Below are 17,117 nucleotides of genomic sequence, written 5' to 3'. Positions count from 1 at the left end.
CAAATCATTACAGACAAGGATTTGTGCTTCTTTAAAAAATAGAAAATGAATAATTGAGTTAAGTTGGCTTTTTTAATAAAGCTCTCTTTAAACAGAGCACTCACATTTCTCAATTCTTTATGAAACCAATAGAAATGGCTACACTGACTAACCGAATGAAATTAAAACACAACAGAATCCCTTTAAACTCGACATCTTTGGCTTTGGATGCTCTGCTGTCAGGAGATGGGGGATGATGTCAAACCGCCATCTTTAAAGGGAAGGTTCAGGATTTTACCCTCACCGCTACATTTTAATATTTAATAGTTGATACACACTTAACACTGTACTGTAAATATAGTGGTAGGTCTAAATATAGTAGTATGAGAGAGTAAAAAATAACATTTCTGCATTTGCAGTAGAGCCGCAACAATTAGTCGATTAATCGATCAGTAGAAAATTAAGTGGAAACTATTTTGATAATCAAACTAATCGTGTCATTGCAACTTCTCAAATGTAAAGATTTGAAGCTTTTCTTTGTCATACATTATAGTGAACTGAAAATCCATAAAAGTTGTTTTTGAGGCTAAGACACTTGTCACTAAATGACTACAGTGGAAATAGTCAGTGACATAATGACAAAATAGATACTGAAGACACTGACAGTTGTACAGAAATTGTCTTAAATGAGCCCTTTTGGTTGGTTGAACATCCTCCCAAGTGTTCAACCTTTCAAGCAATGATAGTGTAAGTCATTGGGGATGTTTAAGTCAATATTGTGGGTTGTTTTTGGTCATTAGCAATATTGATATTTTGGAATAATAAGCAAGTAGCAAGTAGCATCTTTTCTTTAAGATTATTGTTTGGCATTTATTTCATAGTTGAAAGCGCTGAGAAAGAGGAATCATGAGTAAAGACATGCAAAAAAGGTCCACAGCTGGAGTTGAACCGTGGATGCTGATGCGTCTTAACCAGCAGGCTACCAGGACGCCACATAACCAAGTTTATCTTCAGTGTAAAATCACATTAGTTGTCTTAATACACTTTACAAAAAAAGGACAACAACCAGATGTCTCTGGAATATAAACTTGTATCAGCTAAAGTTGTAACTTCTACACTCTGCACTGACATTAGCGAGACAGAAGGCAATAACCAAAATCGTTCCCTACACGCTGCTTGTTCTTCTTCTTTAATGATCATTAGGGAACACTAGGTTCACATCCTGAAACTTCCCTCTAAGTGTGTGGTCCATTTTGTGTGTGTGTGTGTGTGTGTGTGTGTGTGTGTGTGTGTTTGCTGTTTCACTGGCCTCTGAGCCTACCACTGTCTTGCCGGCCTCCACCTGAAGTGAGTAATGTTTGGTCAGTGGGATTTGTTGTGTGTGGTTAAGGGATTCACTATTTCCTAATGGAAGATTATGTTACTTTGACTTTGCCGCCGAGCAAACACTTGACATGAGAGTCGGTCAGTATAAATACTGCTTGTATGTTAGTCTTGCTGTATTTCCCTCTTGACTTTGGCTCTTTGTCTCCTACTTTTTTTAAACTGTTCTTTAATCCAGCAAAGGCTTTTTGAGGACACTCACAGTTTTTGAGCTCTTAAGTTGCTTTGCGTTCATGCAGTTAAAGAAGGAATCCACCAAAAATCTTTTTCAGTATCAAAAAACTCACCTCCCGTGTGCTTGGAAAAGTGGCTCCGAAACACTGTTGTCAGTTAGGATTCCCTGAAGTTAGGCGACCCAGAGTCAAAAATGTATCCTGTATCAAACTGTCAACGGAAATTTCTCAAATCACTCGTGAAGAATATTTACTCCACCCATAGGTCCACTGGAAGCAGCATTTTTAACAATTTATGGATAAAGTGAGGATTGTTTGGAACATGCTGAACATGTGGATCAACAGTAGAGAACTGGATTATGTTGCAGCAGCGGTTTTAGAAATTTCCATGGAAGTTTTGATACTTCTGATGATGTTTTGATTGATGTGTTTGGTACTGTGACTCTGGGTTGCCATTTGAAAACACTAACTTTTGTGAATTCAAGCTGACTGGAGCAATCCTCAAAATATGAGTAAGCTATAGAGATTTCAGAGCCAGCCTACGGGGGGTGAATATTTGATAGTCAAAAGACAGATGTTCAGTTGAGTTTTCCCACTACAGCAATAGTTCATGGTTTTTACTAAATATGCTTATTCACTTTCTTTCTGAGAGTGAGATGAGAAGATTGAGATCTATCATACGTGTTAAGTACGGAGCTGGAGTCAGGATGTGTTTAGCCTAGCTTAGCAGTGAAAAATTACACCCACCTACACCGCTAAAGCTCCCTTATTCACACACAGTATCTTGTTTGATTGCCCGTTTTTAAAAAATAAATAAATAAATAAATGCAACAGTGTTTGGTTTTGGTCAGAGTTACATGCCAGAACAATTTCTTGCTTCTTGCTTTTCAACAGCTGGATGCAGTGACTGTACACAGCATCCCGAAGTCTTGTTGTCACACTGAGCTTGCCTGGTTTGGTACCATTGTGCCAAAACTGCTCCTCGAACGTATCTTGTAACCCACGCTAAAGCTGAAGCACAGTAGCACTGGGTGAATGGATAAACTGCTACAGCACATAACTCCTCTTAAAATCTGCATTTTCACATTCATGTTTATGTATTGGTGAGGCAAACAAGATACATATGTAGAGTAAAAAGTCAGCTTTAAAGGTGTTAGTAGCCACATTTTTTACAGTTACTATGCTAAGCTAGGCTAACCATACTCTGACTGCAGCTTCATACTTAACACACAGACGAGATCTGTATCAATCTTCTCATCTTACTCTTAGAAATGAGCAAAAAAAAAACCCCAAACATATATCCAAAAATGTTGAACTATCCCTTTAACTTCACAGACCACTTGAAACACTGTCTCGTTCCGTCTCTCGTCTCATTTTTCTTTCCTTACACAACCGTCCCCTCTTACTGTTTGCTGACCCGCTGTCTCTAGCAGAGGTCAGTCAATGACCTCATCAGTCTGTGACCCCCCACTGTCTAAGGACATGATGTCACCGTCTTCGCAAACACACGCACCCGCACACACACAGACACACAGAAAGTCCAACAGCCCTTGACAGCTGTCAGAGCATCTGACCAACCCTTTGGGCCTATTTAACCTTTAACCTCCACCATTGGTCAACGTGCGGGGGGCAGGCAGCTGTAAGTAGAGACACCCGGTGACAAGTGCATACAGATGCCTAATGCAATGTCTGGAGCAGAAATTACAAAATAAACCAATGTGACTAAAAAAAAATCAAGTATTTGACTAAAGATCCCAAAGACCAAACATTTTTTTGGATGTTTGCATTTGATGTGTGCAGTCGAGTGTTTGATTCGGGGCCTCGGTGGCTGTGGGTTTGCATTTTGTGCCTGTTTGGGGTGTCTATGGTTTATGGTCATGTGGAATGTCTGGGGACGGGGTGGCATGCTGTTTTTGGCGCAAAATCGACCGGGTGCTTTGACAGCATAAATCATGATTAAGTCATGGTAAGTAACAGAAAAGCCTCGACTGGAGAGACACAACTTTTAACAGGATCCGTGAGTGATCTGTTAGAAAGCTCCATGTGCTGTGTCAGCTGGGCTGTAAACCTGCACCAGAAGTGTTGCAACTGGTGTATTATTACAATTTCAGCATTACAATCAATTTTGAAGTGAGAAAAGATTCTTTGTTTAAAATGAGGGAAAAAGAACAGATTGTTTCTTAATCATCCCTTTACCGCACTCAAGAATCTCTTGTCCTTTTTTTTTTTTTCTCTAAGCACCAATAGTTCAGGCTTTGGTTTTTGACCAAAGCATTCCCCCACAACTGGCCAAAATTGATCTCTTTATTTTCTCAACTTCCTTGAACGTATCACATTGTGCTGCTTGGCACAGAGGTCGAGCATACCCGGCAATTTGAAAACTGGCTTTTCCCGGGTCTCGCTGTAGCTCGAGAAGCCTCAAAACCCCTTTGTTGCAATTGGAGAAACTCACTGGAGAAATACGCAGATCGCTGGCTCTGCAGCTCCTGACAAGTTATAAGTCAAAGGAAAACAATGGAGAAGCAGAGGAGTGTTGAAGGTTCAAGTGTAGAAGAGGTAAATCCAGATCCAGCATGGATTATGGGCTCCTGTGTCTTCCCTCGCTGGCCGGTCGCTGTGGTATGTGCTAATTACAGCCTGAGAGAGGCTCACTGCCTGAGCAGAGACATGCTGACCGACCGGAGGGCCTGTGGAGACACACACACACACACACACACACACGCACACACACACACTCTCAGTCACAGTATATGTACACATCCTCATGGCAGCACCCATTCATTCATAAACTCACATACACTGTATATTAGTGTCTCCTAACTCCACAGGAATGCACCGTGTGCATTTTGCAGGGTTTCCCCAGGAAAGTGGTTTACAAAGGCGGCTTGCAGCTACTTCCCTCAGCTAAATTAAACTCATAAGACAATCTGTTTTTTTCTGACATTGTAACATCCTGCTGCAGTTAATAGATGTAAAACTTGCATCAGTTGAAGTTTTTTGCACCTTAGGGCTGTGTAAAAACACAATACTGACATACTGTTATCCTATTAAGTTGACATGAGTAGCATTTATTTGGAGTCGTGTCTCCTGCCATCTGACAAGTTTTAGCCCAATATTCAGGCTGCTTATAGCTCTGGTCTGTTCTTCACCACATCCTGAGGGAAATATATGGCTTTTTAACTGCTAAATGTTCCCATACTGTGCTGGGCAGCTAGTGCACAATGGGTTTACCAGTTTTTCTCTGAAAACAGCTGTAAACAACACTGTCGAGAGCAGTGAGACAGAATCAAAACAGTAAAGTTGCGGGCTGAAAAAAAACAAACCGACTGGCTGAAAGACACTTCAATAGAGTTTAGGAAGGTTGCAGAGTTTGATGGTAATTCTCTGTGGGTTCATCAGTGCAAGCGACCCCTTTCTGATTACATATAGCAATTCGATCCATTTTTAACATAAAAATATTGATTAAAGCAGTTTTAATCATTTAGATACAATGTGGTGGACTTAAATATGTGCCATTTCCTGTCTGCTCTAGTCTCTGTGACTGTGTAATAACGTATACTGATGTCACTGCAGGTGAGATCATGCTGTCTCTTCTATAAATCGCTGTGGGAAACCTTGTTGAGTCACACACGCTCACCCTCATTCAGGCCTCCGCACAACATCGATGCAGTGTTTAGATCCATTACTTACACAAAGTACTGTTTGTAGGCCCTTTTGTTTTGTTAAATTGGTGTGTTGTATATTTATTAGAAACACTTTGCGATGCTAATGTCTCTCTCTCCGTCCTCCTCTCTCCTCTCCTCTGCTTCCACCTGACACCAGCAGGACTGCTTCACAGTGGAAGGAGAAGACCTGAAACACGACTTTGAGCGGCTGCAGCTGGCTATGGAGATGGTCGGCTTCCTACCCAGCACACGCAAACAGTAAGATGAGATTTGTGATGTGTACAACTGTTCCGATCGTATATATGATTATAGAACCACAGCCTCAGGATCAAAAACGTTAAGCAGAACGAAACTGCGGACATTTATCTCATGACATTTTTGTGGAAACATATAACCAGATGTGGTTACGGGGGAAGCAAACGTAAGGGGGCTGAAACAAACTTATCACTCTGTAATGGGGTTTTTTTTTTTTAATTTCTTGCGTCGATGAGGTCATTTGCTGTCATTGCACTTCTGTTTTTTTTCTCAGGTATCAGTCAGGATGTGAAACTGGTTTTAGCATGTTGTGTAAAGTAAAACAAACATCCTGTTCATATTTATCTCCACCGCAAAAAAGCGTTTAATAAAAAAATTTCCATTAGATGAACTTGTCAGTAACAGCTCGGTGCAATAAAGAGACAAACAGCAGAAAATGTCAAACAATGTAACCCTGCAAGGTGTCCTTGGAAGAATCTCTGAGCACAGAAACTCCTTTTATTCATTGTACATCATGCTTGATAGGACAGTGAGTTAGTTGCCCTGAACAATGTAAATGTATTAACAATAAGTGTCTTTCTTCTATGTCAGGATTTTCTCACTACTGTCAGCTATTCTCCACCTGGGGAACATCCGCTACAAGAAGAAGACCTACAGGGACGATTCCATTGACATCTGCAACCCAGAGGTCCTGCCCATCGTCTCAGAGCTGCTAGAGGTAGAGAATAAAAACACTCAAACAGCCTTTTTACCAACAAGTAACAGGCATTAGTACAAAGCTCAAATCTACACATTTTATGGATCTGTGTGCAATAAAAAATATAGTTATACAATCTAATCCTTTTGTAATTATAATCCAGTTTTCAACACCATATATAACACGTCTGAGTCAAAAAAACGCAGAACTTTTTGTCTTGCTGACTTTATGCAGAAATGCAATACTCGAAATACTTTGAAGGATAATAAAAATGAAGAATTGGAGCAGGGCTTTACCACAAGGCTTGTTTATTCTCCCTAAATACTTTCTTTGCTATTTTGTCTCCCAAAGTTATTCCATCACATGCCCACTGGAGATACTTAAAACTCTATGGACTTAGTGAACTTTAAAAAAACAAGTGGCATCCATTTGAGCGAAGGAGTTTTCCCTCCCCTCTTTAAATACTGCGAGAAATCGCGATTCCCACTCCCACATTTTAACTCCCATATGTGGATTTTACAAAAAGCCTTTCAGTGAGCTGAGGGCTCTCTGTGTACAAGCACAGCTTGTGGTGACAGTGCAAGTTAAGAGGTGCTTCAGGTCCCAAAGAGCTGTCCAACCATCCAGCGCTTCCACAAAGTACTGTTTGTGTAGAGGCTATTTTCAGACCTCTTGTGCTGGTGTGCTGTTGCGTAGGTGTGCTTTCCCACCAGCAACAACGAGAACAAAGTCCTAAAGTCACCTGTGTGGTTAAATCATATTTAAATAATCACAGAAACATTTCAGACACTGATACAAGCTTCAACTATGTGTTTAAAGTTCCAACACAAGTTGCTTGTCAAATTTTTGTTCCTTTATTCTGAGCTAAAGTGTTTTTCCAAACTTCTTATTTTTTTTGCAAAGTGCATATTCCTATCTTGGCCTGTCAGCTGTAAATTTTCACTCATGCTTGGTGGATGGTCAGGGCTGCTTTCACATTACAATCTACTTGTTTAATTGCATATTTGGAAGCTGATTTGCTTGATTTGCAAGCGCTTTGTCTCTGTAAATAAAAGTTTAAATAAAGTTCAGCCAACCTGTGGTGTAGAAACATTTTTATAGTCAAACTGTAGAAGTAAAGCAGCCAAAAAAAGAATATTTATAGGTTATGGTGTCAGTGCATCGTGGACGTTGTTCCTCTTTTGCTTATTTAAATACAGTCTTGCCTTGTATTTTTATATATTCACTTCTGTTTTATCATCGCACAAACAAAAACAGGCTTGATCTATGCAAATATTTTCCTCACCACACTCTAGCCAACATTTTAAGTATCCAACATACACTAGTCGGTCTGGTCTGTAGGTTTAAACCGTCTTACACTCTTTATTGTCTACATGATGAGGAGAGACATGAAAAAACATTGTCCGACATGGGTTAACATGCCACACGGCGTTTACATGTTTATGATATTGTCCTGCTTTTAGGTTCATTCCTGATACAGTGTGCAGACCACACACACACACATACACACACACACACACACACATACACACACTCATCAAATTGCACTGTGAGGACAGTTTAATCATCCACATGCTGTTCTGATTTACCGAGGGATTGAGGGATGGTGTCACTTCCCAGTCCCTGTTACAAACTGTAACGATTAGCCGGATGTGCTTGTTGAGTCACTGACAAAACAATGTCCGAAGTGTGCCGGAGACTCCTGTCAACAGCACCGCAGGGATGTTATGACTGTAGAGAGCCTGCCAGGGTTCCCCTTTGACATCCAGATCGGTGTCTTTGACTCTCCAGAGGTCCAGAGGAGTGGCAGTGACGTGAGCTGAGCCACATGTTGCCCACATGCTCTAAGTTAGTGTTTTAAGTTCAAGTTTATTTGGATGTCTGTTAGTTGGTGCAGAGGCAACGGCTGTTTGTCCCGAGGGACTTATAAAACATTCGAAAAGCGAAGAAGAAGAAAGAAAGAAAACCACAACACAGCTTAATAAAATCAAAGGAAGAAAGACTCACAATGAGGCCGCATTTTAGGGCGTCTTAAGTCTTAAATTTGACAACATCCCTGCTGAAACAGAATGTCGGGGAGGGGACGACACAAAGGTCAATCAACGGGAAATCAGTGTTATTTGAAAAATATGCAGTTTTATTAGTTTCATGAGGTTACTAGAATGACTGTTTCCAGGAAATAAATTTAAGGGTATTTTTGATACAGAAAGATTAAGAATTTTCTTGTTTTTTAATTATCTTTTGACATTAAAATGAATTGAATTGAGTTTAACTGTAACTTGACAGCAAAGAATGTATTTACTGCGATTTACACTTGAAGTGGCATTTGTATTACTTTAAATTTTAATTTAACTTTGAATTAATTTACTAAGATTACGGATGATTTACTGACAGATTTACAGACCACACAAGCACCATCAAAAGTACTGAGCACTAATGTTTTATTGATGATGCATATTCCTAGACCCTTTACATAAGAGACTCTGCTAAATGACTAAAATAGGTTGTTGAGGTTTGCTAAATTCAGTTGTGTGTGAGTCATTCGAGGCTGGAAACATTTGGAGGAAAAGCTCAGCCAAAGTGCACATACAGTACTGGTTCTGAGTGAGGACTTCATATGCATGGCTGATTTGAAATCAGTCTATACTTCACTTAGATAATGTCAAATGGGAAACATATTGGACAGGATGGGATGTGAACCACCTCTCTCAGTATTACTGTGGCACACTAATGTGAAGCACTTTTCAAGGAGAATGAGTGTGGATTGATGCATGAATGGGTAATGAGGTTGGCTCGGGCTTCCTGTTTCCTGCAGAGGTGGAACTGGAAGAGGAAACAGAGCCCGTAGAGGCTGATGGATGACTGATAGACTGGATCCTCTGAGCTGTGGAGTTGAGTGACTTGACTTAACCAGAAACATTCCTGTACAAACTCCAGAGGGAACAGATTTCTGTGAGAACCAATCTCACCTAAGCCTGAATTTGTTGATAGTATTTAAATGCTAAAAATCTCTACAGAAATTAAAATGAAAAATTCACTTTCTGGCAGACATTTGGATGAGGACATCGAATCCACTCTCATATCTGTCTGGTAAAAATGAAGCTGCTGGCAGCTGGTTAGGTTAGCTTAGCACAAAGATTGGAAATGGAGGAAACCGTTAGCATGGCTCTGTCATAAGGTAACCAGCCACCAGCACCTCAAAGGCTCACTAATTAACACATTTTAACACATATTTGATCAGTTTACTTTGCTTTATTGTGGGGTAATATGCCAGACTATTTATTTGACTATTTATTTTATTGGCTTTGAGCAGTTGCCAGGCAACCAGCACATACTTCAAGACATTACTGGTCCCAGCAAACAAATGTTCTGGCACATAACCTTGTTTTTACAGGTTAGGTTAGGTTTATCCTACATAAACAAGATATACTATATTAATTAGTGAGCTTTACAGGGGCTGCTAGGTGGATTTTGTTACCCTCCAACAGAGCCAGTCTTTATGGTAAGCTAAGCTAACTGGTTGCTGGCCAACTCTCAACCAGAAAGCGATTAACAGTATTTCCCAAAATGCTGAATTATTCCTTGTAAACAATATTTTTGCACCTGAGGCCAGTACAGTCCCAAAGTTTTGTTCATCCATCACAACCTGATGGAAACAAATAAATTTTCATGAGGTCCTGTCAGGGTTTTTCAAGGTTCTTTTCTTATCAGTAACCATATTGTTTTTCTTCAAGCGTCACTTCAGCCTTTTTTTTTTTACTGACAGGGTCAATTTCCTCATTTTGATAACACTGGCTTAAACAGAAAGCATGTGTTTTAATGTCACTGTTAAAGGTGTTCCTGAGTTAAAATGTCAATGTTGATTAATGTGCTGATAGTGGGGTCTTCCACCCAATTTAATCCCAATTTGACATTTAACTATTTGGGAAAACGGCATGAAAACAACACTGTGTGTGTACACTATCAGGATACCAAATGCAGTTGTTGCATACAGTATACCTAAGACACAAAGAGTCTGTGTTTTTATAGTATATTGTGTAAATGTAGGAACAAGGCAGCTGAAGCATTGCACCGGAAAGCACCTTTGATTGTCATATTTGGTGCAACGTTTGCTTTTACAATCAAAGAAACAGGATGAACTTTGCTAGAGCTGGAATCAGACATGAACACTTCATGTCTGAAAAAAATCTGGTTAATTTGAGAACAGGAAAAATTACCCCAAACCAGTGATTACAAACTTCTGCGTATTATCGTATTAGAGCTGTGATCATCGATGCAGCAGCGAGCCTCTGAGTTACCAAGCAACTAATACATGGAAATGTACCAGTTAAAGACCAATCACCGGGTTGCAGAATAGGCTTTGCTCTTAGTAGAGGGATTACCAGGCAGTGTGAAATGAAGTCTGATTATGCCAACACCCCACTCCCACACCAACTCTCTCTCTCACACACACACACACACACACACACACACACACACACGTCTGTCCTCCCTCCTCTATTTATGTCAAAGCCTTTACAAAGGAAGCAACTGACAAAAATACATCCATAATGGTATTAACTGCAACATTAACACTCATGCCTTTTATACATGAAGACATCATGCAATCACACAAAGACATGCTCTCACATGTATTCACACACACACACACACACACACACACACACACACAAACACGTGGTCTCTGCAGCAGCTGTTCGGCCCACTCCCATAATCCCTGTAGATGGAGGAGATGTGTGCGGTGACATCTGCTTCTCTCAGTGTGGCCCTGTCATCAATGGGTTTGTTTAGGGCCAAGTTTAGAGTCTGTGTTACTCGCATGCAAGGCCGCATAGTATTGTGCTGTATGTGTGTGCACAGAGAGCAGTGGTTATGTGAGAGCTGTTAATCTTGGCCAGCTACACTATGTTAGTTAGAGGCAGCAGCAGGTTATTATGAGCTCCAGTTCAGCAGAATGAAGGGTCAGTTCAGGATGGGTGACAGGATTAAAATATTCTATCACGGCTATATATGCAGTTTTAGTTTTGTAATTGTGATATATGTCATGATACAGGTAATTTTTCAGGAAATTCAAATGGCAAACTGATTACACATTAAAAAAAAACAGATAGGAATGTCTGTTTTTGTCTCATTTAGTGAGTTAAATACCGGTATTATCAAAAATATTGTCAAAGTATTATCAAAAAGGCACGATTTACGATATGTAAAATTAGCAACAATGGACTAAATTTGATCACAAATAGATCAAATTTAGTAAGATCCTGTCCAGACATGTTTTAAGACATTTAAAATGACCTTTGTCTCAAATGTTTTTTAGTTAAAATTCTTAAAATTACATCTCCTCTTCCTATCTTGTTGAAAAATCCAGAATCTATGAATATTTAAATGTTTAGTTTCAAATGTTTACCTATTTTTTACATATTTCCATATTGTTTATGTACATCATTGTGCACAGTGAAGCTCAAACATGCAAGTAAAGTAACAATAAGCAAAACTATTTTTTAAACGGAGGGGGACTTTAAAGGGATAGCTACCTCTGTATAAACACTTTAGCAAAATCTCTACTGGTATCGCCTCATGGTGGAAATTGTCATATCGCCAAACCCAGGCTTGAGTCATCACCAAATGTTCGGAAGAAAGTATTTAACATGACCTTAATAGAGTTCAGAGTTTCAAATCTGAAGCATACTTCTAGTAAAAATGTTATTTTCTTCTGATACAAGATCAAAATGTTATTTTTTTGGTTGGAAGTCAGCTGGCTGTGGAAAAACTTCCCTGGTAGTTTCAGCGTCTTGCTCAAAGACACTTCAGCAGGGCAGATGTTTTTTGTTTTTCTTTCACAAGAGTTTGTACTCTTTTACTCATGATGGGGAGTACAACTGAGGCTGTGAAAACAGATGTGTAATGTCTTGTGTGGGTCTGGAGGAGCTTTGTCAAGTCTAAGAAAATAACCCCTGATGATCTCACTTGTTACCTCGACTTGAGCTTGGAAACGACAGATTTTTTAAAGGCCTGAAGTACAAACTGGGTTGCATGGAGCTTGAAAGACATGGTGGAGCATTTGACAGGAAAGGCCTAACACAAAGATACCTTTGGTTGCATTATGGGTAATGTAGGGTCAAGCATTGAACTATATTAGGGACTAAGGTCAGGATATCTCTGCCTGTGCTGCTTGCAAGTCTTCCAACTTAATGGAAGTGCAGAACTAAACTTGAAGTACTCCTTTAGTAAAATAATAATGACAGCCGAGGACTGGACCATCGCTGTGTGTTATCCCACTATATCTCCTCATGATAAAAATAAAAATGACACAAAAACTCACAATATAATCCCAACAGTATGTAAGCACTGTAAGGAAGTATTCTCTTTGTCCAGTGACCCCGGTCCTGATCTTGTCCTTGTCCGTGACTTTGTATGTTTTATTTCTCTTCAAGGTGAAAGAGGAGATGCTGCTTGAAGCGCTGACGACCAGGAAGACGGTGACTGTCGGAGAGAAGCTCATCGTGCCCTACAAACTTGCAGAGGTGACCTTTTTTCAGCTACCGCAACATCCACACACAACACGCACATCAAAATGTGACACTTACCCACCTGAGTCCCAAACACACAAACGTGATTTGACCTTCTAAATCTGATGACCCCCCTGTGAGCCCGTCTGGTCCCTTATTCAAAACCCAGAAAATGCCAAACAAAGGAACATTTTTTAGGGAATTTGACCTCTTTTTCATATCAATTTTAGTTTTTGTCAGTGCTACAAAAGGTCAAAAGGGCCTGTGTGATGTGGAGAGGGCAGGGACGTGACTCGAGCACATTACAGTCTGTCTGAAGAAAGCGTATGGGAGCCAAATGTTTTGTTGCGAAGTATGTCAGCTGTAGGGGAGATTCTGTGTTTGTGTGTGCATTCTTTGGAGCTTGTCTGGGGAGTTTGTTGTGGCACTCCCCCAGCCCACATTGCTTCTTTCTAAGGCTCTTTTGATAGGGTTCTCTTCCTCTGCGACTTCCGGTTTCCTGTCGAGTCAAACAAAAGTGCAACTTAACCCCGTCTGTTCAAGTTTAGGCCTCCCGGACTTACAGTCTGCGAAATTTACCTCCTGGATGCTTTGGATGACCTCCTCTGATGTTTATCATCGTGCTTGTGAATATTAATATTCAGTGGTTTCTCGTTTATCTCTCCATCCCTAAAGCCTTTGATGGCTCTGTGTAGAATTGAATTCGCTCCAGCTCCCTGCTTGTGGCTGCAGGGCCTTTTGTCTGAGGAAGGAAATGCTACACATAGATAGTCTACTACCCTGCTCGACTCTAACCCCCCATCTGATCTACGGGTTAGTTTAGCCCAACAATAGTTACTCCCGCCACCACCACACCCCCCATCCCGCCAGTCATGTGGTCTTTTCTCAGGAATGTGCAACCTCCACTGGAATATACAGTACAGAGGCCAGAAACCAGATCCTGAGACTGTCTGTTTGTCTCGCTCTTTCTCTCAGTCTCCTTCAGTCACACATGTTTCAGACACATAAATTCCTCTTTTTCTAGACTAGCTTTGTAACAGAGGCTCAGACAATGTGATCAGACACCTAATCCTGGAAGAGGACTGCAGCTATGATGAACCCTGTCCTGCGGCTTCTAGTGTTACGACATGGATGCTCCCTCCTGTCCTCCACAAGAAAGCCTTATCTTAAAAGGAGCGAGAGGCATATGGAGATTTAAGGACCTGTAGAGAGTGAGGCAGAGACCTTTAGATCCTTGAAAGTCCTCAGATAAAACCAAAAAAAAAAAAGTTTATATGCCATCTCTGGAATCCATAACATCCTCACGTGTGTGCTGTAAGAGAGGAAACGACTCTCAAGTACTACATACAATAGTAGTATATACAGTTAATACTGTATAAAGTGTTGTATAATATATGTATCCCAACATTAAAGCGAGCTAGCAGGCGGGAAGTTAAATATTAGCGGGATTCAGACCAAAAACAGCCCTTCGTTAAAACAACATAGGCGGACTGAATTGGTGGGGATGTTTGTTTAAGGTGAGAGAAATACGATGCAGGAAGTCCAGTTGGAGTAACAGATTATGTATCTTATCAAACACCAAAACATCTGCACAACAGTTTAACAGTAATACTCACAGACAGGATTTTACAACTCTGGAACGTTATCATGGTGGCGACTGTGTCTTTTGTCACAACAGTAGAAATACTGCGTCCACGTAAAAAAAAAAGTAATCTACCAGGAATGTGCGATAAGCCGACACAATGGCTTGCTGGATGACATCACATTGCGTTGCAGCAAAAGCTGACCTGGATTTAACTTTTTTAACGGACAACCTTGTGTTGTTTTGTCAAAGTTCTCTGTGCTGGCACCCTCAACTGCATCAATGAACTGCCCCCATTTAAATGAATGAAAGGGCTGTTTTTCAGTCTGAACGCAACCTTATCTCCCACGCGAACACACGTTTGTATTGTTGTACTTGGCAGTACCTTCGTGTTTTGAATGAATTTCCTAACCTCAGCCTTATCCTTAACCATCACAATTAACCCTAACCACCATCCCTAACCTCAACTTACACATAAAACATAACCCTAAAACCAAGTCTCAACCCTCAAACAGCCCTTTGGAGAAGTTAGAACCTAAATGTCCTCACCTTTAAGGTCTAACACGCAAAGTGGTCCTTACAAAGATAAATGTGTGAGAGAACAGACACTCACACAACACAAGAGAAACGAAAGTGAAGCCTTACCCTCGTCTGACCGAGGGTCGTGGGAGCGAGTTGAGGCCACCTGTGGAATCCATAACACGCCTGTTTTTATACAAAGGAAATGTGGAAAAAGAACCTGGCAAATGTTGCTAGTTCTTCTCAGAAATGATTTCTTCCTTCTTGGATGAGAGAGGTTGAGAAAGTGTGCTAGGCAGCTGTCCCATCCAGCCTCAGATTGAGATGGGGAGATCTGGGCGAGGCATTTGACCTGCTTCACCTCACCGTACTGCGGCGTAAAGGGTTGGTGTTTTTTGAACTTGAAGCCAAAAAGATTCAGTCAGTTGGAATATGTTATGAATTGTTTGGGTTTGGTTCCAGTGCAACAATGAGAGTAAAAATAATTCCCTGTTCAGACAGAGAAATTGTGCTTGGCAGCTTACAGAGAGTTCAGAATTTGGTTCTGAGTTTGTTACTGTCTTTTCTCAGACAGTAAAAGAGCTTTTCAGCAGCTTAGTTGAATGTATTATTAAAGTGCAAAGTTTTGGTTTTGAATCTGGTCTCTAATCCCTTCCACACTTCCCCAAATTTCATCTTTTTTCTTTCAAAGTCAACAGGCTTCATACAGCCATATTTCTAATCAGTAAGTCACCCTGTTGCTTAATTTTGAAGACTTTTTTAAGGTAATGTTTAACACAGAAAAGGAAGAAAAAACATCAAAAGTTATGTCATGTTCTTTGGGAAATTGCGGACAGTTTTCTTTCTTTCTCCATTCACTGATAAAATGACAAAAAAGACCTCAAATAACACTTTTAACACAGAAATATCTCTATGAAGCAGCACCTTTTATATGAATGCAAATCATATTAATGAGTGCCTGACTGCTCCCCCATCACTTCCCCCGTTACTTCCCTTTCCCCCTTGTCTGTCTTTCAAAACTGTCTATATTGTAGTCTTAGTACATATATTTAGGAAGGAGAACCTGCTCTTTCCATGTTAAAAGTCCATGTCCCAATGCCTGAGATGATGTTACTGACTTAGTGTGCTTGGGGAAAGAAGAAAATGGTAAATTGGTAAATATTACAATAAAAGGTTTGTTTTTTAGCTAAGTAAACCTTATCTGTACTTTGTATTTAGTGCTACTTAGCTAATGCTGGCATGCTAACACGCTAAACCAAGATGAAGAATCTGGTGAACATTAAACTTGCTAAACATCAGCATGTTAACATTGCGATTGTGAGCTTGTTGGCAAGCTGACCTTAAAAAATGTGGAAAAGCTGCACACTCATAACTCTGATCCATTTATGTAATCTAATGAAGATTTGCCAAAACACCGATCTTCATTTGTTGAAATAAAAACATCGGAGTGAGCAACTTTCCACATTTTTTTATGCTTGAAAGCCAGCAGCTCACTAGAATATATGTGTGATTTCCCTCCGTTTTTTAGCATGATGACCTTAGCGAAGACGTTAGCCCAAAGCATCACTGAGCAGCTAGCATAGCTGTAGACTCTTTGTCTTGTTGTAAAGTATTGTGTAAATCTGCTTTGTTTCAGTTTGTTTATGTGCCAAAAGTTTGATTTTCAGACCTTTTTCACTGTGCATTCAGAGTGAACGGAGAGAGAAATAAACAGTAGTCCTTGTTTCACACTGAAACTGAAAGAAGGGATTCAGATGATAACAATACATGGACTTGTATCAAGTCCAGGAATCTATACAATCCAAAGTTCTACCAGAGTTCAACCTCACCCACACTCAAACAACTATTACTATTGATAACATTTATTGTTAAATTATGGGGAATTCCATTATTCAGCAGGCCATGCTGTCATTTAATATCACCCTCTGTGGTGTAGCTTGGGTGTAGACACAGATTATTTCATGGTTTCGACTGGAGAAGCGAGAAAACATCAGAGTGTCTGCAAGACCCTGATTGCTTGCATGTGTGACATGCGTGTGTGCCCATGTCAAGATAAGGCGCGCTTCCTGTTTGAAAGATAGACAAGAGGGAAAAGGGAAGTAATGGGGGAAGTGATGGGGGAGCAGTCAGGCACTCATTTATATGATTTGCATTCATATAAAAGGTGCTGCTTCATATAGATACAGTTTTAAAGTGGTTGAAGCCTCACAGTGAGAGTATAGAAGGAGTTTCCCATTACTGGAGGATTGTAAAACGAATCACAAACACTTAACACATATAGACACGCAGTATGTACGCTGATGCACAAAAACAACAACTACATAAACTGTAATTTAAAACATATGGAGATTGACA

At 40.2% G+C, this 17,117-nt stretch overlaps 1 protein-coding gene across 1 annotated transcript in view; it reads left to right on the top strand.

The window, feature by feature from the left end:
• The window catches only part of LOC121896916 (unconventional myosin-IXAa-like), a 158,627-nt gene that overhangs the window by 88,644 nt on the left and 52,866 nt on the right, over nucleotides 1–17,117 (top strand). Inside the window, exons 7-9 of the mRNA XM_042410997.1 lie at nucleotides 5,361–5,458; nucleotides 6,047–6,173; nucleotides 12,587–12,676. Of these exons, the coding sequence (XP_042266931.1) occupies nucleotides 5,361–5,458; nucleotides 6,047–6,173; nucleotides 12,587–12,676 (315 nt within the window). The remainder of the gene's footprint in view (nucleotides 1–5,360; nucleotides 5,459–6,046; nucleotides 6,174–12,586; nucleotides 12,677–17,117) is intronic.

The sequence above is a fragment of the Thunnus maccoyii genome, chromosome 5 (assembly GCF_910596095.1).
Source record: "Thunnus maccoyii chromosome 5, fThuMac1.1, whole genome shotgun sequence".
Lineage (NCBI taxonomy): Eukaryota > Metazoa > Chordata > Actinopteri > Scombriformes > Scombridae > Thunnus > Thunnus maccoyii.
This window is presented reverse-complemented; position numbering and strand designations above follow the sequence as displayed.